The sequence below is a fragment of the Bufo bufo genome, chromosome 1 (genome assembly GCF_905171765.1).
Source record: "Bufo bufo chromosome 1, aBufBuf1.1, whole genome shotgun sequence".
NCBI classification, from domain to species: Eukaryota; Metazoa; Chordata; class Amphibia; order Anura; family Bufonidae; genus Bufo; species Bufo bufo.
In genome coordinates this window covers 334,142,692-334,167,947 of record NC_053389.1, presented here as the reverse complement: position 1 = coordinate 334,167,947, position 25,256 = coordinate 334,142,692, and the positions used below count along the sequence as shown (strand labels likewise).

Below are 25,256 nucleotides of genomic sequence, written 5' to 3'. Positions count from 1 at the left end.
GGATCGCAGTTTTTTTTAGCTACCCTGGCGACTGGGGAGTCTATTTTTGGGATTTCTTCCCATAGTTTAGTATCCTCTTTGTCAAAGGATAAGCGACTTTTGAATTCCCTGGGAATAAAAAGCCTCTTTTCTACATCTTCCCACTCCTTCCAGGATCATCTGTTTTAAACTAGAATTCAAGGGAAAAACCTTTCTCTTTTTTGTAATTAGGCCGGCAAACATCTCCTCCTGAATGGATCTTTTTGTCGATTCGTCCGAGATATCCATAGTTTGCCTTACTGCGGACAGAAGAGAATCCATGTCTTCAGTTGAGAAACAGTATTTACGCTTCTCTTCGTGGGATGAAGAAGGCAAGGATTCTTCTTCCTCATCCGAAAATTCCACCTCTATAACCTCTGGGTCTGAATCTAAGGCCTCTCTAGGACTTTTTATACCCGTAGTTTGTTCAGCCACCTTAGGCATTATCAAGGAGGAAACAGACGCTTTAGGCTGAGTTCACACGGGCGAGTATTCCGCGCGGGTGCAATGCGGGAGGTGAACGCGTTGCACCCGCATTGAATCTGGACCCATTCATTTCTATGGGGCTGTGCACATGAGCTGTGATTTTCACGCATCACTTATGCGTTGCGTGAAAATCGCAGCATGCTCTATATTGTGTGTTTTCCACGCAACGCAGACCCCATAGAAGTGAATGGGGCTGCGTGAAAATCGCAAGCATCCGCAAGCTAATGCGGAGCGATTTTCACGCACGGTTGCTAGGAGACTATCAGGATGGAGACCCGATCATTATTATTTTCCCTTATAACATGGTTATAAGGGAAAATAATAGCACATTCTGAATATAGAATGCTTAGTAAAATAGCGCTGGAGGGGTTAAAAAAAATAAATTTAACTCACATTAATCCGCTTGCTCGCGCAGCCCGGCTTCTCTTCTGTCTTCTTTGCTGTGTGCAGGAAAAGGACCTGTGGTGACGTCACTTCGGTCATCACATGATCCATCACCATGGTAAAAGATCATGTGACGGACCATGTGACGACCGGAGTGACGTCACCACAGGTCATTTTCCTGCACACAGCTAAGATGAAGACAGGAAGAGATGCCGGGCTGCGCGAGCAAGTGGATTAAGGAGAGTTATTTTTTTTATTTTTAACCCCTCCAGCGCTATTTTACTATGCATTCTGTATTCAGAATGCCATTATTTTCCCTTATAACCATGTTATAAGGGAAAATATTACAATCTACAGAACACCGATCCCAAGCCCGAACTTCTGTGAAGAAGTTCAGGTACCAAATATGCCGATTTTTCTCACGCGCGTGCAAAACGCATTACAATAATTTGCACTCGCGCGGAAAAATCGTGCATGTTCCCACAACGCACCCGCACCTTTTCCCGCAACGCCCGTGTGAACTCAGCCTTAATTTCTTCTTTAATAATAGCTCTAAGGTCCGTTAGTAGGGACGGCTGTTCCTCTTTCATCATCTTATTAATACATTCCACACAAAGTTTCTTTGCACATGAATGCTGAAGCCTTTTGCTGCAGATAGCGCATCTTTTAGGCTTCTTTTTACTTTCCACCTTGAGGGTAGGATCTTTCTCCCTAAGAGACATGATGATAGAATAAGAAGGCGATAATGTTTCCCTAATCCTACCATTTTTCCTTCTTTGGATTAGTCACATGTCCCTGGGCAGGAGGGTCTGGCGACTGCTCTCTCATACCGGAGGAATCCATGAGCGAGGAACACTCACTAGCCCCAACAGAATTTAAAATGCCACTGGCACTTACCCCCTCCTGACGTAGATGCTCCTCCCATTTCTCCTTCCAATACCTGCTCAAAGAGGCACCGGATGGGACGCAAGGCCAGAACTCCCGGCCTCCAGCATCCCTCGCCGTGGGATCGATCGTAGGGCGCCGCCATACTGGATCCAGTGTCTGAGGTTACGCGCATGCGCACCTCTTCCCGGCATCCTTACGTCACTTCCGGCTCAGCGCAGAAGGCTGGAAGCGACAGAAGACGCTCCGGTTCCTGCGCGGCCTCTGAGATCCCGGGGAGAAGGCACCAAGCAGCCCAGAGCCCCGGCGGGGTTGCGGCTACCGTATCCAAGCCCCTAGGACTCCGCTCCAGAAGTGAGCCGCATGACCCACAGGTACTGGAAAGGTCTGGGAGGCTAAGGGACCTCCAGTTTAGGGGTATTAGCCAGGCGAGACAAGAAAAAATTAAAAATATAAAAAGGAGAGATCCTCTCTCTGCCGCGTCCATTATTGGGACAGGAAAAAACAGTGGTGGAAGTGGGTGGGGGAGCTTTTAACCTCTCTGTTTCCTGTCCCAATAGTGGGCGGGGGGACATCCTCCATGTAGTGCTGTCATGTAGGACGTCCTGGAGAGTAGCCTTATCGACTTTGCTGGCTGGATTTGTTTTCCATCACATGTGTTATACACTGCTCGTTTCCTGCATACAGTCAGTCAACGGTGGCCATGCTTCCACACTATAGGAAAAAGCACCAACCTATGTGAGCTCCCACAGCCCCAGCCACCAGAGAGGAGGGCGCTTTTACCCATTGTGTGGAAACACAACCACCACTGATGGATTGCAGGGTGGTCATAACCATGGAAACCAGCAGTGTAAAATGTGATGGAAACAGTAATCCAGCCAGCAAAGGAAGCAATATGGACAATCGCAATACATTAGTAAGTTGTATTATCTTCCTCTACATAATAAAATCTATTCACTGAAGTGAGACAACCCCTTTAAAGTATTCCCACTTTGACACTGATGGTCTATACTTAGAAGTCATCAATATAAGATGGGCAGGCATCACCACTCATCAGCTGAAGGACATGTATGGTGCTCCTGCACTGCGCCCGATTCTTTGTATACCACACACAGCTCTGTACATTTAGTAGTGCTCTGCCTGGTACTGAAGTTTCCTGTTGCTCAGAATGGGAGGGAGTTGTTGTAACAGGCACAGTCATTACAAGATGTCCAGAGCTGTTCCTGGTAAACTAGGAATGGGACAGCACTTATAAAAGCACCATAGACCTTTAGGAGTCAGATCCTTACCCAGAAAACCCCTTTAAACCAGTTACTGTGTTAGAACTATGGAGGATTTATCACACCCTGCACTCCATTTTTACTTCAAAGTTGCAGAATAGGATCTTTGCAACTTTTTGGGCTTAACTGTACACAAAACTTTACTGCATTTTTACACCACTCACTTCAGTTCTGTATTATGGGTGGAAAAGTGGTGTGGTTAGCTAGGTCACTTAGCTTCGTCCCAATTCTATTAAAAATGCACCAAATTCAAAGAATATCGTGCAACGTTTGATACATTTTGCGCAGAGTAAGCCAATGCAGACTTAAGCAAAACTGACTTTAAATATTACCCTTGATAAATTGCCTACAGCTGGTCTCTTAAAGGATAACTGTCGTATTTTTATTTTTTTGGAGTATTGGATTGTGGTGATTAATGTCACCTTGGTGGCCCTATTTCAACTTTTCACTGTGTATTCAATTACCCCTTAATTCCACATTTTTGTTCCCTGTACTGCCTACTTTTACCTGTGCTTAAAATAGGGTTGCTAGGCATGGTCCGAGACGGAGTACTGACAGCCAGGGACTGTAAGTAAATGATTAAAGCCAGGTCCTCCCCAGCAGCTGATAACAGTGCCTGGGCTGTGTGCACTTCTCCCTGTCCCTGCGCTTGGCAGACGCTCCCTCACTCAGCAGACTTGGAGAATGCAGAGTTGGTGCAGCACACAACAGGGAAGGGAGATCTGCCGTCTGCTCAGTGTATAAATGAAAGCAACATGTGGTAAGAGGACCCCTTTGTGCTGCAGGAGATTAACCCTTTAGGGGGAGGGCTCTGGTTACTGACACTTTTGGAGGGCTATTGTTACTGGCTAATGAGGGCAGGCGGGATTAGCCTCAGGGTGAGGGCAGTGGCGGCCATCTTAACTGAATAGTGAAATTGCCGTTTTATGCAGACTGGTTGCTAAGGGCTGAATCTTATTAAATATGGGGTAAGTCAGTCTAATAGTAACTGATTCTGGAATATCATGTTATTAGTAACTACACATATGAAAATTGAAATTAGGGTCTAAATGTGACAGTTATCCTTTAAAAGGACAGCCAGCACCCTAGGCATGGCAAAGCTCCATTAGTAGGTATCTCCCAGGGAAAGAACCAGAACGCCACCTTCCAGAAGTGGTTCCCTATGAGTCAATATAGAACAGAGAGCTGGTCTGTTTAAAGGTAGTCTGTCACCATTTTTATGGTGTCTATAAACTAGTGACAGATCCCCTTAGCAAAATGCAGGGTCACTTTCTTTAATTCACCTAGCCACTTTGCTAAAATCTTGTGCTAAACAGCTCATGCCGAACGAGTCTCCATAATCATGAGCTCACAGCTCTCCCCTGGGATGCGCACCCACTCATTTCAATAGGGCCGCAAAAGATATGGAGGGCACACTCTGTGCAGTCCATACCCACACATCCGTTCCACAGAACATATCCCATTCTTGTCAGGAAAGGACGTTCCGATCTGCAAAATGCAGAACACACACAGGCCAGTATCAGTGTTTAGCGGATCGGTAATTTATGGTCCGCTAAAACCGATATGGTCGTGTGAATGGACCCTTAGGGAGAGCCACACTCCGACTACATGTTGATGAGTGGACATCACCCTGAAACTGCGGTTTATGGAGGGATATTTGGCTTTGCTAGCAAATGGTTCTCTTTTCCCGGGAGATACCTCTACATGCTCACGTTTGAGGTTTAATATTTTATGTCACTATCCACATAATCTCGCCATATTATGTACTTATGTACTATGTTACTATATTACTTTATTACAGTTTTCATACTGGCAGCAGTCACAATAAGCTGATCATTCATGTTCTCAGCTTTGCCATATATACAGGCACAGGATGAGAGGAATCCACTCAGAGGGTGTGATGAGTTAGAAAGGACCTGTCAAAACAAAATGCTATGACAGCATCATGTTCTAGAGAAACTGATAAAGTAGGTAGGAAGATAGATTTTTATTTTATTTTTTCACCCTACAATGGAAAAGAGATTCCTCAAAAAAAAAAAAAAAAAAAAAAAGTATACATTTATATCTTTGCATTTCCCACCTCCTGTGTACAGCCATCGGTACAGTGGTGAGGGGTTGTCAGTGACGGACAGCATTGGGAACACGTGTGTATACAACCACCGATAACCCCTCAGTTATGTACCGATAGCATTTCACAGGAAGGTGAGAAGGCAAAGAGAAGGCCCCATTCACACAACTGTATTTTTGCCCTGCATTTTTTGCTGAGTGGATGCGGATCGATTCATTTCAATGGGGCCGCAAAAAATGCGGACAGCACACTTAAGTATGTCCATTCCACAGTCCTGCAAAACAGATAGGACATATTCTATTCTTGTCCGTTTTGCAGGCAAGAATAGGCATTGTTAAAACGTGCCCACAAAAACCAGATGATGTCACACGTATTTGCGGACTGCAAAATACATAGTCGTGTGAATGCGCCCTTAAAGGGGTTGTCCAGGTTCAGAGCTGAACCCGGACAAACCCTTATTTTCACCCAGGCAGTCCCCCTGAGGCTAGCATCGGAGCATCTCATGCTCCGATGCGCTCCCTTGCCCTGTGCTAGATCGCGCAGGGCACGGGTTCTTTTGTTTTCAATAACACATTGCCGGGCGGAAACATCCGCCCAGCAGTGTGTTCAATTACGTCACCGGCTCTGATGGCGGGCTTTAGCGCTGCTCTTGCCGTTTTACTGGCTAGGGCAGTGCTAAATCCCGCCCATCAGTGCCGGTGACTTCACAGGGGTTCCTGGCAGCATCATGGAGAGCCTGGTTCGTCACCGGAACGCCTGAAAATGCCTTTGCCGTGCGCGATTTAGCACAGGGCAAAGGAGAGCATCGGAATATTTCAATCCATTCAGAATTAAAAGGGGATAAAACTGATTAGTTCTTTTCCAGTATTGAGCCCCTGTGCCGGAAAAGAAAAACACTAGTGTGAAAGTACCCTAAAAAATAAATAAAATATTAAACCTTAATTAATATGCTGAAGTTTTGGCTGCTATAATAGAGGCAAAAACTAAAACATTTTACTGGTCATTAAGGGGGTTAAAGGAATAAATGACAGGTGATGCTGAAAGTTTTCCCACAAAACTATTTATCAATCTGCTCAGCTCCTGCTGTACAACATATCGAGCACAGACAGGACTGCATGCATAACAAAAACAGGTCTGATGTAAAACTAATTACAATATACAGTTGCAAGAAAAAGTATGTGAGCCCTTTGGAATGATATGGATTTCTGCACAAATTGGTCATAAAATGTGATCTGATCTTCTTCTAAGTCACAACAATAGACAATCACAGTCTGCTTAAACTAATAACACACAAAGAATTAAATGTTACCATGTTTTTATTGAACACCCCATGTAAACATTCACAGTGCAGGTGGAAAAAGTATGTGAACCCTTGGATTTAATAACTGGTTGAACCTCCTTTGGCAGCAATAACTTCAACCAAACGTTTCCTGTAGTTGCAGATCAGACGTGCACAACGGTCAAGAGTAATTCTTGACCATTCCTCTTTACAGAACTGTTTCAGCTCAGCAATATTCTTGGGATGTCTGGTGTGAATCGCTTTCTTGAGGTCATGCCACAGCATCTCAATCAGGTTGAGGTCAGGACTCCGACTGGGCCACTCCAGAAGGCGTATTTTCTTCTGTTTAAGCCATTCTGTTGTTGATTTACTTCTATGCTTTGGGTCGTTGTCTTGTTGCAACACCCATCTTCTGTTGAGCTTCAGCTGGTGGACAGATGGCCTTAAGTGCTCCTGCAAAATGTCTTGATAAACTTGGTAATTCATTTTTCCTTCGATGATAGCAATCCGTCCAGGCCCTGACGCAGCAAAGCAGCCCCAAACCATGATGCCCCCACCACCATACTTCACAGTTGGGATGAGGTTTTGATGTTGGTGTGCTGTGCCTCTTTTTCTCCACACATAGTGTTGTGCGTTTCTTCCAAACAACTCAACTGTCCACAGAATATTTTGCTAGTACTGCTGTGGAACATCCAGGTGTAAACTGTAAACGTGCAGCAATTAATTTTTTTTGGACAGCAGTGGCTTCCTCTGTGGTATCCTCCCATGAAATCCATTCTTGTTTAGTGTTTTACGTATCAGATTCGCTAACAGGGATGTTAGCATATGCCAGAGACTTTTGTAAGTCTTTAGCCGACACTCTAGGATTCTTCGTCATGTCATTGAGCTGTCTGCACTGTGCTCTTGCAGTCATCTTTACAGGACGGCCACTCCTAGGGAGAGTAGCAGCAGTGCTGAACTTTCTCCATTTATAGACAATTTGTCTTACCGTGGACTGATGAACAGCAAGGCTTTTGGAGATACTTTTATAACCCTTTTCAGCTTTATGCAAGTCAACAATTCTTAATCATAGGTCTTCTGAGAGCTCTTTTGTGCGATGCATCATTCACATCAGGCAATGCTTCTTGTGAGAAGCAAACCCAGAACTGGTGTGTTTTTTATAGGGCAGAGCAGCTGTAACCAACACCTCCAATCTCATCTCATTGATTGGACTCCAGTTGGCTGACACCTCACTCCAATTAGCTCTTGGAGATGTCATTAGTCTAGGGGGTCACATACTTTTTCCACCTGCACTGTGAATGTTTACATGGTGTGTTCAATAAAAACATGGTAACATTTAATTCTGTGTGTGTTATTAGTTTAAGCAGACTGTGATTGTCTATTGTTGTGACTTAGATGAAGATCAGATCACTAGGGGTGCACCGAAATTTCGGCAGCCGAAAATATCGGCCGAAAATGCACCTAATCCACTTCGGCCGATATTGTTACATATCGGCCGAAAATATGGGGTGTGGGATTTGTCACCCACCATCTGCGGGCGGGCGCCGGGCGGGCGGTTTACTTTGTCACTGCATCTTTATTTTACCTTACAATCGTGAGGCTCCAGTAACTAACAACTCTGCAGGCAGAGCGGAGGGCGGCGTAACGTCACTTACTCACGTGACGCGCCTGCTCCGCCTCCTTCATTCATAAAGTGGGCGGAGCAGGTGCGTCACGTGAGTAAGTGACGTTACGCCGCCCTCCGCTCTGCCTGCAGAGTTGTTACCGGAGCGTCACGATTGTAAGGTAAAATAAAGATGCAGTGAGTGATGCTGTGAGCAGCAGGGCCGGGGCTGTTATGGGTAGGGGGATCGGTCTATGGCACTGCTATGGGGAGGGGGGATCTGTGCACTGCTATGGTGAGGGGGGATCTGTGCACTGTTATGGGGAAAGGGATCTGTGCACTGTTATGCCCATAACAGTGCACATATCCCCTTTACATAACAGTGCACAGATCCCCCTCTCCATAACAGCGCCACCCACAGATCCCCCTCTCCATAACAGCGCCACCCACAGATCCCCCTCTCCATAACAGCGCCACCCACAGATCCCCCTCTCCATAACAGCGCCACCCACAGATCCCCCTCTCCATAACAGCGCCACCCACAGATCCCCCTCTCCATAACAGCGCCACCCACAGATCCCCCTCTCCATAAGATCGCGCCACCCACAGATCCCCCTCTCCATAAGATCGCGCCACCCACAGATGAATTTCATTCATGAAAAAGAATTATTAATAAAATCATTAAAAAAAAAGTATTTTAAAAGTATTTGGGCAAAAAGGCAGTTTCGGTTTCGGTTTTCGGTCAAGGGCATACTGAATTTTCGGTTTCGGACCAGAATTTTCATTTCGGTGCACCCCTACAGATCACATTTTATGACCAATTTGTGCAGAAATCAATATAATTCCAAAGGGTTCAAATACTTTTTCTTGCAACTGTATCTGCGGTTCAAAAACGTCAAACAATTTTTAAGCAAACAGAAGCCCGATCCTTATTTTATATAATGTGTACCTCTTTGTCAGTGAAGTGGGATTTGTCTTTTTCTTGTTCTGGTGTTAGATAAAGAACTTTGTCTTCTAAACGGGGGGAAAAAAGTCAGTCTTAAAATTAATGCTTCATGATACTTAACTTTCTTTAATTGATAAAAGAGAAAAAAATAAATAAAAATTACCTTCTGAGCCATTACATCGCAAGACATATCTCATTATATCCAGGTTCTCATAAACTATCAGAATTTCGACCGCTCCCATTTCCAATGCCTTTAGTGTGTCTTCAACACCAAAACAATACTTCCCCGTGTCCTGGCTGATTTCATCAAAGTATCTCCCTGTAAATAATTTAAATTAAATTGAAAGGCTATGTGCATCTTTGGAAGCAATGATTCCATTTTACTCATTTTTGGCTAATCATATTTTCAATTGGACTTATAGCGAGCCATTCTGTCACAGAGGGTTAACTGTTTTTTAGCTGTGTGACTGGTACTTTCACTCATCTAATAACCCTCATCTCTAAACTACTGAGGTCATAAATCCTTATTTAAGGGTACTTTCACACTAGCGTTATTCTTTTCCGGCATTGAATTCCGTCCTAAGGGCTCAATACCGGAAAAGAACTGATCAGTTTTATCCCCATGCATTCTGAATGGAGAGCAATCCGTTCAGGATGCATCAGGATGTCTATAGTTCAGTCTTTTTGCCTTTTTCAGGATGGAGATAATACCACAGCATGCTTCGGTTTTATCTCCATCCAAAATTCCGGGACACTTGCCGAAATGCCAGATCCAGCATTTTTCCCCATTGACATGCATTAATGCCGGATCTGGATCTGCGCATGCTCAGACCGCAAAAAAAAAATAGAAAAAAAATAAATGCCAGATCCGTTGTCCCGGATGACACCGGAGAGACTGATCTGGCATTTCAATGCATTTGTCATACGGATCAGGATCCTGATCTGTCGGACAAATGCCATACGTTTTGACGGATCCAGCAGGCAGTTTCGGAGACGGAACTACCTGCCGGAATCCTTTGCCTCAAGTGTGAAAGTATCCTTAGCCACATTCTTATCAGTAAGATAAGAACTGAGCTATAATATCATATAGCTATTTATAAGGTCAGAGAGCAGAGATAAGGAGCCTGTCAGCTTCCCAACTGATGGAAAAGAGAAAATCCACAGGCAGCTTCTAGAGCATCTCAGCTATATACAGAAAAAGGGACTATGAAAAAAAAAATGTTTAGCTCAGAGTGAGTACAATGGAATAATATAAAAATAAATAAATGCTCCCAAAATGTGTACAGTCTTTAATTCACAAAATCAATACAAATCATCAATACCTGTTAACTAAATCCGTTCAGAAATAATATACCGTATTTTTCGCCGCACAAGTTGAACTCCCCCCCACCCCCCCCAAAAGTGGGGGGGAAAATGCCCGTGTCTTATGGGGCAAATGCTGCCATTTTACATTGCAGTCTGCGATGGATCAGCTGGACGGGGGAGGGGCCGGTGTCATGCAAATGCGGTCAATGTACTCCTGCCCCACCGCTCACTCACTGCTTTATTGCCTAAACATTTTATAATAGCCTTCATTGAAGTTCCGATCCCCAGCCCCATCTGTACTACTTACTAAATGACCTGTAGCAGGTAGAGCAGGGGGGGCGGCAGGCCGGAACTCACTGACGTCACGTGCCTGCGCCGCCTACTTCATTCATAAACATAGTAAGTAGTACAGATGGGGCTGGGGATCGGAACTTCAATGAAAGCTATCATTATAAAATGTTTAGGCAATAAAGCAGTGAGTGAGCGGTGGGGCCGGAGTACACTGACGGCACCGGCCCCGCTGCATTTGCATGACACCGGCCCCTCCCACAGGTTTAGCTCCCGTATATTAGGGCATCTGTGGATGCCACTATTATGGGGTGAGAGATCTGTGGGTGATACATATATAGCAGTGCCATCCACAGATCACCTCCCCCCACAACAGTGCCCCCCTCAGATCCCCCCCATAACAGTGCCCCCCTCAGATCCCCCATAGAAGTGTCATGCAAAGACCACCATTAGTTCAAAACCCACCAAAAGCACACCTTTTAGTTAAAAATATTTTTCTTATTTTCCTCCTCAAAAACCTAGGTGCGTCTTATGGGCCGTCGCGTCTTATAGGGCGAAAAATACGGTACTCCTCACAAACTCAACTGAGAGGATGCTGTGGGCCCTAGTTGTGCTTTAACATAAGGCACATAGCACAAGGTCATCCTGATAAATCAAGGTGAAGGGTTGATCTAACACATAGTAGTGGGAAAAGTCAGGGGTTTCTAAAGGTAAACTGAATTAAAAGCTTCCACCCAGATTTCTAAACCAAAATGCTTTTGCTAGGCAATCTACATGTTTCATACCTATTAGCTTCTTCTCCTGGATAAATTTCACATTCGAAAGGACTTCCGTTGATAGTTCAATTGCTTGGTTAAAACCATTTTCTCCTCCATAAGAGATATCTACTAGCTTCAGGACTTTGGATTGCAATCGCTAAGAGGCAAAACGTTTACCGTCAAACATTTATAAAAGGAACAGTACAAGATAATCTACAGTCAGCAGTGATCTGCTATATGCACGGTTACATGTGCAGCCTCTTATTCTGTGGAATGTGTGCTGTGCTGCTCCTGCATCAATAAAAAGGACAACCGGATGGGCCTGTGCAGTGTAGTATCCTGATGTCTGACACTACACATCATTGTGCTTGAGGCCACTCCTGGAATCTCAGAAGCTCCAGGCAAGCAAGGCATGCTCCAACTGTGGACCAGGTATTAATTTGCTTCGCATGCCGCGTTTGCACTCGTTTATGATGCAGACCTTTGTATATTATGGTCTTTATACATTTACTGTGCACTTTATTCTATATACGATTAAAAGGGGGACCTTGTGAAATCAATGGTGTCATATATTGTTACTCAAGTATTCTGTGTGCAGGTGGCATTTCATGGCAGTACTGCATCCTTATCAGTTTTACTTTTTTTCTCTATGAATTTTCAAGTAACTATGTTTAATGACTAGACTTTTGGCTTGTAGGTTTAGTGTTACTATTCACCTTGACAATACGCGTCCTATACAGTGACACTTGTGAATACACAGCATCCAGTTTATTTACACATTTCCAGGAAGAATAAGAGAGTATAAGCAGGATGCAGACATCTCAAGACAAGCTGAGGGTTTTTTTTCTATCAAGATTTTGTAATCAAATGAGAAAATATTTGCAGCTAGTCCTGCACTCCTGAGTAAATGTCTCCTTCTGTTGGGATTGATCTGGCTAGGGAAACGTGGTGCTACAGAAGGCAACTATGGGACACAGTCTGGGGTGAAGTTTGGAAAACAATAGAAAGGTGGACTTTACCCCTAAAAATCTAATAAAAAACAAAAGCTCTCACCTGATCAAACATATCAGACTGACTAAGCTCCGTTTTGAAGTCAGCGGACCCAGCCAGCACGAGACCGGCTACATTCACTTTATCACCAGAAATGAACAGCTGCACTGCAGTTTCTGCTACTTTCCTGACATAGTTGTGACGTTTCTCCATTCTTAGACGTGCAAAACGCAAAGCAGACTGCCCTCCTCTGCCTGTCGGGGGAAAAAAAAAAAAAAAGCTAATTAGTCTTACCGGTAATTTGATTTTCCAGAGTCAATGACAGCACCAGGAGAGAGGATCCTCCGCCCAGGACAGGAAAACCACAGATATTTAAGAAGGAGGGGCATCTCCATTCCTCAGTGGTCCTCAGAGACGAAGGAGAGCATCCCCGATAACCATCCTTCTGATTCATCCAAATCCATTTAGTTTAAAGGATAACTGTCATATTATTATTATTTTTTTTGCTAAAAAGTGTAGGACAAGTGATAGGTACCAATTTTGCAATAGATTTTAATTAGCCAAAACGTTTATTTTTGGTAGAAAACTGGGGCTGAAATGGCCCTTAGCAGCAGTCTTCAAAAGAGCGTTGCTAAGGGCCATCAGTCCATTAGAAAAGACTGGCTGTGCAGACGCTGTGCTTCTGAAGCGTGCTTCCCTGGGAGACAGAAGGCTGGGCACAGGAGTCTTAGGAGTTAAAATTACCTTTATATTCCCCGTTTCTATGCAATCTAATGCTCCGTTAAATTCACTGACCTGCGATCCCTGTGATAATAATTCATGAACCAGCCGGCTCACTGCACACAGTGCTTCTACTTCCGGCTGCGGATTCATGAATTATTATCACAGGGATCGCAGCTCAGTGAATGTAAAGGAGTATTAGATTGCATAGAAAGGGGGAATATAAATGTAATTTTAACTCCTAAGACTCATGTGCCCAGCCTTCTGTCTCCCAGGGAAGCATGCTTCAGAAGCTCAGCCAGACTTTTCTAATGGACGGATGGCCCTTAGCAACGCTCTTTTGAAGAGTGCTGCTAAGGGCTATTTCAGCCCCAGTTTTCTACCAAAAATAAACGTTTTGGCCAAATAAAGTCTATTGCAAAATTGTTACTTACCACTTGCCCTACACTTTAGCAAAAAAAATAAAATAAATATGACAGTTATCCTTTAATTCATTGAAATAAAAAAAAAAAAAAAATTCTCTGCGCACCCTGTGTACCATAACAAAGACCCATCACCAACACCAAACCAAGGGAGGGAATATAAAGGGTGCCGTCACGGACTCTGGAAAATCTAATTACCGGTAAGAGTAATTCTCATTTTTCACTTCTTCCTGTGACAGCACCAGGAGAGATCTCAGAGATAGAGATTAACAAGACCTTGCGACCAAAACACAGATCAGAAACAGAAGAGAGGTCCAGTCTATAGTGCCTATAGAAGGTTAGAGCAGAAGACCAGGTAGCTGTTTTGCAAATATCGTGGATGGACGCATCTGCTCTCTCTGCCCACGAAGTAGATACCGGTCTTATGGGTTGGACGGCGCACTCCACAGGCACTGGTTTCTGTAAGGAAACATAAGCTAGACAGATAGCCTGTTTAATCCACCTTTGGAACCTTTGCTGGCAGCCTTCCCTTTATTAGGACCTGAATATTGAACAAACAAGGCACCTGACTTACTCCAATCCCTAGTAGCATCCAGGTAAGCTAGAACACATCTCCTAACGTCTAAGTAACTAAATTCCAACTCCTTCTGACACCTGGGGTTGGTACCGAAGTAGGTTTGTTGCGGGTATCAAAATTTCGATACCCAATCGATACTTTTGTCCCGGTATCGATACGATACCGGGATTTCCATTTTTTCAATACTGGGCTGCGCTTCTGCGCAGTCTAGTATCTCTGAACATGAGCGCGCTGCTGTCGGCACGCTCATGTTCCCTCAGCAGCACATGGGAGAAGGACGCTGTCCTCCCTCCCCCCTGTGCTGCCGCTGCAACCAATGAGAAGAGAGGGGCGGAGGGGGGGGCGGGCGCACTGCGCCATCGATGATGCAACTTTTCCTACACAGAGCGGCGCCCAGCGATGTCCCAGCACTCACAATTATTCCTGGGCGCCGCTCCGTTCGCCCACTGTGCCCCATTACTGTCTCCACTCCTGCTCCACATGCTAATTACTATCGGAGCGATGGGGAGGAGACATCAGCTTCTCTAGTGGGCGTTCCTTCTCCCTGCGCTGCGATTGGACAGCGCTACAACCAGGGAGAAGGAACGCCCACTAGAGAAGCTGATGTCTCCTCCCCATCGCTCAGATAGTAATTAGCATGTGGAGCAGGAGAGGAGACCGTAATGGGGCACAGCGGGCGAACAGAGCGGCGCCTAGGACTAATAGTAAGTGCTGGGACATCTCTGGGCGCTGCTCTGTGTAGCCTAAGGCTGGGTTCACACTTGAGCGTTTTACAGCGCGTTCAAACGCGCTGTAAAACGCTCAACACATGAAAACCAATGCTTCCCTATGGCCCTGGTTCTCACTTGAGCGTTTTATAGCGCTGAAAAACGCGCTGTAAAACGCCCTACGCTCAAACAAGTACTTGAGCTTCTTTGGGGCGTTTTACAGCGCGTTTGTGGCCATAGGACATTGCAGTCAATCACACAAACGCGCGTCAAATGCGCGTTTACTATTGCAAAAAACGTGCATAAAAAACGCGCGTTAAACGCGCATATCAAAGACGCTCAGGTCTGAACCCAGCCTAATACTTAACTAAGTCCGAACCCAGGAAAAGTAGACTAACACATAATACAGGAGGCGGGTGCCGGCAGCAGAATCGCATTGCCGGCACCCTGCCCCGGACAGGGAGCTGCGATCAGCGGCAGTTAACCCCTCAGGTGAGGCACCTGTGGGGTTAACCGCCGCTGATCTGCCAGTATCCGCCTCCTGTATTAAGGGGTAATTATCATTGGTGGCGCAGTGCACCGCCCCCGTCCCCCTCAACCCCCCACCCCATTAAAATTATTGGTGGCACAGTGCGCCGACCCCCCTCAACCCCCCCGAAATCATTGGTGGCAGTGGCCACAGGGTCCCCTCCTCCTCATTGGTGGTATAAATAGTATAAATCACCCCCTTTTCCCAATTTCACATATAAAATGTATAAATAATAAACATATTACATATCGCCACGTCAGAAAAGTCCAAACTATTAAAATATAAAAAATAAAAAAATTAATCTATGCGGTGAACGCCGGAACAGAAAAAAAAAAATAAAAAATGCGCGATTCGCCATTTTTAAAAATGCGGAATGCAGGTGGCTTTTTTGGTTTATTTTTTTCGCGTGGTATCGAGTATCGCAATACTTTTTCATGGTATCGAAACCGAATCAAAAATTTGGTATCGCAACAACTCTATACCGAAGGACGTGATAATTAACTTATGGAAGTTAGATACTACTTTGGGAAGGAAAGCTGGGTCTGGACAATACTATCCTCCTGGATGGAAGTATATGTGGGATTGAGGGACAAGGACTGGATCTCCCCTATCCTTCTAGCTGACGTGATTGCCACCAAAAAGGTACATTTAAGGGTCAACATTCTGATAGAGATCTCAGAAATGGGTTCAAAGGGTCCTTTCATCATACTCTGCAGTAATAGATTTAGGTCCCAGGGAGGAACCTGTAAAACCCTAGTCGGCATGTCCCTTGCTATTGCTTTACAAAATCTCATGATAAGGGGATGAACAGCCAACCTAATGTTAAACAGAATGCTTAAAGCGGAAATCTGGACCTTTAAAGTACTAAGGGAAAGGCCTTTCTCTAGACCCCTTTAAAGAAACTGAAAAATTCTGGGAATAGAGAGACAGGATCAATTCCCAGGAAAGCAAAGAAAGCTGGCTAGGTTCTAGCAGATCCTGGTGGTTACAGGTTTCCTACTTTTAAGCAGAGTGGAAATAACTGATTCAGACAAACCCTTATGCATTCGCAGTGACATTTCAAAAACCAGGCTGTCAAGTGAAGGCCCTTTACCGGAGGGTGGATGACTGGTCCCTGGTAGCATGCAAGGCACGACAGGGGCCAAAAAGGTGCTATCATGATCACCAAAGCCCTGTCCTCCCTTATCTTCTTGAGAACCCTGGAGATTAATTGAAGAGGCAGGAATGCATAGAGAAGACCTTGGTCCCACGGCTGTAGAAAGGCATCTACTACCGAAGGAAGGTCTCACGGAAAGAAGGGGGGGGGGGGAACGTTTCCACCTTTCTGCTGGATCTTGTAGCAAAGAGATCCACCGATTGCTCCCCCCAAACCAGTACTAGCTGGGAGAAAACACCCTGATTCAAAGACCACTCTCTCTGGTCTAGTTTGTGGAGACTTAGAAATTCCGCCTGTTGATTGTTGGCCCTTCATATCAGAGGATTGGACAATGACAGGATTCTTCTTACTAACAGGGAAAAAATTTGAGCGGTTATCTGCTGTAAATTGTTTTGACCTGGTCCCTCCCTGATCATTCAGATAAGCTACGATGGAACCATTGTCTGACAAAACTTTTAGATGACTGTTCTCAAGCCAGGGCAAAATCTCCTGCAAGGCTAGAAGAACCGCCATCAACTCTTTTACATTTGAAGAGGCTGCCCATATCAATCTGTCCCAAGGGCCATGCAAAACTCTGCCCTGGACAAGAGCTCCCCAACTAACAGGACTGGCGTCTGTAGTTACTACTTTTGGGTCCACAACCCTCCTAGGAACCCCCAAAGCAAGGTTGACTGTATCCAACTGCCATTTCAGGGAACTGCATATCTGCCTGGAAATTGAAAACTTTCTGTCTAACTCCTCTACTTTCCCTGACCAAGACTGGAAAATCTCCTGGAGTGAGCCTGAGCCCATGGAACCGCCGGAATGCAGGAAGTCAGAGCTGACATGCCGTTTCTAAAAGACAGCGAAGGAAACTGAATAATCTGACGTACCACTGACCTTACTCTCTGGCGGCAGAAGAGATTTCTGAGATGTAGAGTCAGGTAATATGCCCAGGAATTGCTGAACCTTCTGAAGGACCATTCTGGACTTTTCCACATTGATTATCCACTCCAGAGTTCAGAATGCAGATCACTTGTTCCATCTGGGCGAGACAGACTTGTTTGGACTGGGCTATGATCAGGAAATCGTCCAGATATGGCACAAACAGGATCTCCTTTTCTCCTATATGAGCAGCCATTTCCGCTACAAGCTTTGTGAAGTTCCGCGGCGCCATGGAGATTCCAAAGGATAGTACCAGGAACTGAAAATGCCTCAGACATCCCTGTACCTTCAGTGCCACTCTCCTGAAAATCTTCTGATCCGACGAAAGGAAGAGGGAAACCCCTTTTTTTCCTTATCTCCTGCTTTTTCAAGGATATAGTCTAAGGCAGACCCAAACAAGTATTTTCCTTCACATGGAATACTACAAAGTCTATTAGACGCCACGTCCCCATACCAATTCTTAAGCCAAGGGGCTCTACGAACCGAATTAGCCAGGGAGGATGACCTAGCAGACAATCTAACTGCATCAGCGGAAGCATCCGCCAGAAAGTCAGCTGCTTTGGTAATAACCGTAATAGATTCTATTAACTGATCCCTAGGAGTCTTATCCCTGATCTGGTCTTCTAACTGCTTTACCCATAAGATAAGGGCCCTAGTAGTACAAGTGGCTGCTATGTTAGGTTTAAGGGAGGCCCCCGATGATTCCGATGTTCGCCTTAGGAAGCTATCTGCTCTCCTGTCCATGGCGTCCTTAAGCTGCCCAGGATCATCAAGAGGCAAAGATGATCTGCGCGAAACTTTAGTAATTGGCACGTTAATTTTTAGTGCAACATCCCAGAGTACTGAATCCGCAGAGCCAAAGGGGTATTTGCGTTTAACAGACGAGGGAATAAAATTACGTTTGTCCGGATTTTTCCACTCATTCGTTATCATAGCTGCCACGTTCTTGTGAAAAAAAAATAAAATAAATGGATCTTTTCTCCCTTCCAACCCCTCAAACATTACGTCCTGTACTGATCTTACTTACTTGGGGTCCTCAATATTCAATGTAGCTCTAACGGCTTTCAAAAAGGTTGATCAATGTCCTGAAAGGGAAAGAATGGTCTACCGCTTCCATCTTCATCCGAAGATGAGTAGGATGAAATTTCCCCACTTTCTATTAAGGCATTTCCATCCGAACTAGAAACGTCCGAGAATTTTTGCCCAGAAGGTGATCTGTCTCTGCTTCTATGGGCTTCTTTTTTGGATTTAAGGGCATAACCCATTTCTTCTCTAATCAGCCTTTTCATGCATTTAAACATTGAGGGAGACTCTTCTGCTATAGTGTTTTCTATGCAGGAGCGACAGAGTAGTTTAACATAGGATGGGGGCAATTTGGCTTCACAAATTCCACATTCCTTATGTTTGGTCTTAGCAGACACCTTTCTGGGTTTTTCCTAAAAGACATTATGCCATAATGAACCCACATGTCATGGAAAAAACGATAAGGGGGAATAGAACCCCCTGCCGTACATACCCTCCAACCATACCATAGGTGCAGGGGTAGATGGATCCTTCTGTGCCTCTCCAGCGTCCTCCATGCTGTACAGAGGTCCACACACGCTTTGGATCTGGTCCTTCCAACAGGGATCCACAGGCCGCTCTAGCTGGGTTCAATGTGACCAGAAATTCAAATATCCCGCGCTCCAGCGCAGTAGGAGACGAAGTAGCGCGAGATCTCGCGATACTACGGACGGGTAGTGCCATCTCCCAATACCTGCGTTCCAGTCCTCCCCGCATTAGGCAGGAGAAACAAAAGAAAGGGAATCCTCCAGAGGTATGCCACCCTCTCCTCATCAGGGAGCACGTAGTGGGGAACTCATCCGGCACGCTCCCTAGCCCAGCCTTGGAGAGAAACTACTCGCCAGCAGATGCTAGTAGGAATTCTCTCCCAGGACAGAAAAACCATTGAGGAATGGAGAGGCCCCTCCTTCTTAAATATCTGTGGGTTTCCTGTCCTGGGCGGAGGATCCTCTCTCCTGGTGCAGTCATAAGACGAAGGGAAAAATAAAGTAAACTGTTTGTAAGGCTCAATTTTACTGCACAAACAACAGGAAGGCAAGGGGATTTCCAGAAGTCAAATATTACTGGCCTGAAAACTCTCCAGAAGCATCTTACTCTGTTTTAGATTAAAAAATGATCAGTATTATTTTACTAATTGAATAGATACTCACAAATTGACAAGTCACTTAATATCCCCCCACCCCACCCAGTGTATTAAGATCCAAGAGTAAGAGGAGTCTTACCATGCTTCTTTGGAAGATCCACAGTGAATTTGTGCAGGACTTCTCTTGTATTTCCTTGTAGAGTTCCAAAAAGAGCTCCACTACCATCTATTACTATAAATCCAAACTTGCTGTCATCGGAAAGGAGAGCTGTAAGAGCCTGCAAAAACACATTCCCATCACCACTAATACAAATTCTTCAGAAATGGAAGTGGCACCGTTTTAGGTACCAAAGTATGCAGCTACATTTAAAATCCTGAAATAAGGGGGAACATTCAACCTTCAAGACTTAAAGGGGTATTGCAGTTACCATAAATATAACTTATGTTTTACACCAATTACCTAATATAATAAAAATTTCACATACCGTATTTTTTACTTTATAAGACACTTTTTTCCCCAAAGGGGGGGGGGGGGGGGGTGGCAGTGCATCTTATAAAGCGAATGGTGCACTTTTTAAATGTCTAACACGGATACATTGCCGGCCGCTATGCTGCACAGCGCGGCCTACGATGTATCAGCGGGGAGGGAGGAGGGGCTGGAGGCCGGCAACTGCTGTTTCACTCGTGGTGGGGCCCGATGCAGTCACTGTACTCCATTACATCGTGCCCCGCTCACAGCAGTCTTTATATGTAAAATCTTTTGATGTAATACTCCAGCAATGGCTCTGCTTTCTTCTGTAACAGTACTCCCTATCAAAGCAGCGGTCCGGCCAGCGCGTGATGTCACTCACTGTCATGCTCCTCCGACTGACTGAGTTATGTTATGCTGCCGGCCGGACCGCTGCTTTGATAGGGAGTACTGTTACAGAAGAAAGCAGAGCCATTGCTGGAGTATTACATAAAAAGACTGCTGTGAGAGGGGCCCGGTGGTGTAATGGGGGTCACTATTCACACAGGGACAATATACTGTGACCAGCATATTATCCCTGTGTGAATAGTGACCCCCATTACATACGATGCTATGTGTGTCATCCAACAGATCATGACATAACCTATCCAGTGCCAGAGCGACTCATACATGTCCAGACCTGGCCCCAATTAAAGCACTAGAGGGAGTGTTGGGCACAAAGTGCCTGTGTAAGCGCGCAGGGAAGCTCATGTTTCATAACAATGCATTACTGTCATGGCATCGAATGTAATTACCCTCGTGTGTACACAGAACAACAAATGAAATGTGCACACAAAAAACCGATATTGAGAATATGTACATGGAGCAATGAACATGTGCAAACCACACCAATTGTATTGTGTACATGTGATGAGACTGATGCACGTGATGATTTTATGTGTGAGAAAATGATACATGTGACAATTGATGAAAATATGTTAATGGGATAAAGTACATTATAAATAATTATAACAATCTAAAAATGTGGTGTGTATATGTATATTATACACACATCTCATATTTTACAGAGAAAAGGGGAACCTGTCACCTCGATCTTGGACTTCTCTACAGTAAGTAGTACTGCAGATAAGGAGTCCAGACCACTATTCTTTATTTTCCGCCTGCCACCAGGTACCCCACTGTCACTTTCTTGACCTAGGGGAAACAGAACAGTAGGAAAATAATAAAAAACTGACGTGGACTCCTCATCTGCAGTGCTGCTCATGTACTACTGAGGTGCCGGATCCCCTTTAAGATGTAACAGACCACAAGACCCATCCCAGTTGTTTAAAAAGAAAATTACCAAAAAATATTTACTTAAGCTGTGTTCGCGTCTCCACTGCCAAATTTAACAGCTCACTGTCTGATCCCTGTTAACTTTAATGGGATCCGTCGCTTTCCAGCAAAAAATATTGGCTGGACAAAAAAAAAAAAAATTGCATGCAACGGTTTTCTGTCCGGCCGACAGCTGCCATTTGTGCCAGCTGGAGATGCGAACGAGGCATAATTAAACCTTCCCTGGCAGTTTAAAGGGGTCATGCAGAAATTGATAATGCTGACCCATCTTCCGGATAGCTCATCATTATTAAACCGGGGAGAGCTGAGTCACAACTAAGTCATGTGATAGATATACGGTGACATCACATGGCCTAGGAAGTGAGCAATGTCTGCCTCTTCTTACAGCTGCATAACAAGAAGGAGATCTGGTCGATACTTGGGCTTGTGGGGGTTCACAAGGAAGGAGTTCCCGAGCAACAGATGACCCGGGCATGTGGTCACCTCACTATCCAAGTAAATGTGTCTCCTGTGATTGCTTTGCATTGTACCACCATGCTTGTTCTACTATATTTTCTGGTCTTTTTTACGCTCCATGATCATGACATTATACAAAAACACACAACTCTGTAGTACATACATACAAATACCTGAAAATCACCTGGAATGTCCATATGCAAAATAGATCCAATGTGTCCAACTAGGCCCAACCCCCAGCTGTCTTTCCCAACATCTGCTCCCCCCTGAACTTCCAATTCTTCCTCATTCCCAAGTCTCAGTAGATGCTCCGAGATGCGCTTCGTGCACTTTCCTCCTGTGAACTATTGCCTCAGGGACGTGTTATGTGCAGGTGCTGCTCAATTCCTAATTCCTTATGGTTAAAGAAAGGGGATGTAGTGAGGAGGTGCCAGAGGGCGTCTGTGAGAGATTTAGGCCTCTTTCACACGAGCGTGACGGATTAGGTCCGGATGCGTCCAGTGAAACGCTCACCATTTTGCCGGCAGTTTTTTTACGCGCAGGTGTAATGCGTTTTGAAGGGTTATTCACGTGCATGATAAAAAAAAACATCTCTTAGAAACCATCAGTGAAAAACACATTGCATCCAGAAGCAAGTGCGGATGCAATGCGTTTTTCACTGAAGCCCCATTCACTTCTATGGGGCCAGGGCTGCGTGAATTTTTTTTTTAAAAAAAGGATCATGTACACAGACCCACTGAAATGAATGGGTCAGGATTCAGTGCGGGTGCTATGCGTTCACGTCACGCATTGCGCGTATGAAAGGGGCCTTAGAAATGATGCGCTGTAATGTCAGTGGGGAGAGGATGAAGGCTTGGTAGGTGGTGGGGGGGGCCGAAGAGGCAGTGTTGTGATTATATATATATTTTCATCTTACCCTGCTCTCATATAAGGCAGCAGAAATCACCTGACAGGCTCACTATATATACATACAATCACTGTCCCTACAAGTGTGGCGCTTCTGCTATCAATTCCCAGAACATGAAGAAAAGGCAGTAGGTAAATCACTGACAGTAACAAGTAAAAGTCCATACCTCTGTGTGAAACTTGTTGTCACATAAATACAACGATGTGTTGATTGGTTTGAAAGGTTCAAAGTCAATGTTGACTTTCTTCTCCTTTCCTTCTTCTGTTACAATTGTTCCGCAGTAAACCACTAAACCATTTGGTGGTACTGAGAGAAAAAGCAATATTTTGTCAGATAGGAGAGTCTAACATAGTCAATCTACATATACATTTGCTAGCCTGCAGAAAATTTTTAAAGGGTGCCCAATCCTTTGTAAAAAGCAGGTCAGTACTGAAAGGGGTTTGCCATACTCCCAATATTGAGGACCTACCCTCAGGATAGGTCAATCAATACCCGAACGGTGTCCCCTGCAGCCTCCGGCACAAGTACTTTGCACAGCTCCAAAGTGTTGTGACCGCCCCGGGTTACTGCAGTTCAGCTCACATTCACTTGATTTACCCTTGTGACCGCTGAAGGGGGATCATATGATGTTGTCTGCTGGAACGAGTTCTATCCAAAACAGACAGGGCATAAAGACCACAGGTTGTGCAGTGCACTATAACAGAAGGCATGATGCCAAAGTCATACAATAGACCCCATCAAAAGGGATGGGGTTCCAACATGGTGTTTGTCATTTTCATAGGAAAAATGCATGCTGCTCTATTTTCAGATCAAACCTGAAGGATCTCCACACAGAGCCTCTGATGGCCATGTGGGAATAGCTATTTTTTGTGAACATTCTTAACTGATGGCTTTCTGAGGAGTACTGGGGCAGATTCTTGTCACTAGGGGGTACTTCACGGTATTACAGCATCTGACCCCTAAAGAGGTCTACATCTGCCTTCAGGACAGATCCATTTGCTTACCTTTATTGTAGAGCTTAAGCCTCTGCTGTACAGACGTAATTGCTCCCAGGACAGACAGACGGTTCACACGGGACTTAATGTTGGACGCTGTACCGAACTCATCTGCCAACATCTTGGCCACTCTTGAAATTTGGTCTTTGGGAGGAATGATCAAAGAGATCATACTGGTGCCATTTCTGCAACGAGGAAGACAGACTGCTATGTCAATAACCCACTATGAGACAAAGCTTCATATGAACCTGTAACCTATATGAGCAGTTTAGGGCACCTCTTAACAGTTTGGAGAAGTCACCTGACTCAGGATTTATCCAGGCATGGAACAGGGCATTTGCCAAAAAGCACCTGATGTTGCCCAGTTATAAGGACAATTTCTAGTCTGGGTTAAATGACTCTCAGGTCTGGGCTACGTAGGCTTTCAGCCATAAGCAAATTGCAGTAAGGCCTCATGCACACGACCGGTCTTTTTTTTTTTTTTTAATGCCAGACCCGCATCCATTCCCAAACTTTGTTAGGCATGCACATAAACCTGCACTATATCTTTATTTTAGTGCGTTTTTTTCTGTTTAACAACCCCATTGAAGTAAAACCACTCTTCCACTCTTTGCTGGTACTTTGTTACACTGCATTTTTTCTGCAAAAAAAACAAACTGCCAAACAAAAAACGCACGTAATCGTGCACAGCCACTAAATGGTCACTGCGCTTTCACACAACTTCTCCCCTCCATGCATTTCAGTAGCCATAACTTAACTTTTTTCATGGATGTGGCACCTTGTTTTATGCGGGAAAATTTTTACGAATATTTGGCATTGCTTGTGGTGCAAATAAATTATGATGTTTTTGCTGAGGAAAAAAAATAAATGTAGGCACTGCTTTTTGCTTATTGTATGCTGTTCAGGTTTCATACTAAATATCCTGATAAATGAATTGTGTAGCTTTTAAATTATTTTTGACCCCTTAACCTCTTTAGGACACAGGGCGTACCGGTACGTCCTGTGTATTTCCGATCACCGCCGCCTGGAGGGCGCTGATCGGAACAAGGTGCCTGCTCAAATCATTAAGCAGGCACCTTGGCTAAATGCGGGGGGGGGGGGGGCCTAAATTCAGACCTGCGGTTTGCGGCGGCAATCGGCGGTGCCATCGGGTCCCCATGCGGCTGTAGGGGGGGACCCGATGGCATGGAAGGCAGCGCGATGCCTTCCTGTGATGTGCCTGTGAGATCCAGCCCCCTGAGGACATGGGTTGCTAGATGGCCGCTAGCACATCCGCAATATCCATTCCCCATAGCTCTGTGTGCTTTTATTGTGTATAAAAACCGATTTGATACATATGCAAATTAACCCGAGAGGAGTCAGAACTTGAAAATATGACTCTTCTCTGGTCACACAAGTCATATGTATCAAATCTTTTTTATTTACACAATAAAAGCACACAGAGCTATGGGGACTGGGTATTGCGGATGTGCTAGCGGCCATCCAGCAACCCATGTCCTTAGCTCTATACCCAAAATCCCGGTGACAAGTTCCCTTTAAGGACCAGAGAAGTACATATATGTCATGGTGATCGGGCGGGTGCAGGAGCCCGATCCGCGGCAGGGGTCTGGCAGTCACTGATAA

General features: G+C 45.0%; 1 protein-coding gene across 1 annotated transcript in view; it reads right to left on the bottom strand.

The window, feature by feature from the left end:
* The window catches only part of ETF1 (eukaryotic translation termination factor 1), a 53,506-nt gene that overhangs the window by 14,837 nt on the left and 13,413 nt on the right, over nt 1-25,256 (bottom strand). Inside the window, exons 3-9 of the mRNA XM_040442334.1 lie at nt 23,643-23,818; nt 22,805-22,944; nt 19,611-19,749; nt 12,354-12,544; nt 11,328-11,457; nt 9,113-9,268; nt 8,953-9,017 (exon numbers count right to left, since the gene is read on the bottom strand). Coding sequence (XP_040298268.1) covers nt 8,953-9,017; nt 9,113-9,268; nt 11,328-11,457; nt 12,354-12,544; nt 19,611-19,749; nt 22,805-22,944; nt 23,643-23,818 — 997 coding nt within the window. The remainder of the gene's footprint in view (nt 1-8,952; nt 9,018-9,112; nt 9,269-11,327; nt 11,458-12,353; nt 12,545-19,610; nt 19,750-22,804; nt 22,945-23,642; nt 23,819-25,256) is intronic.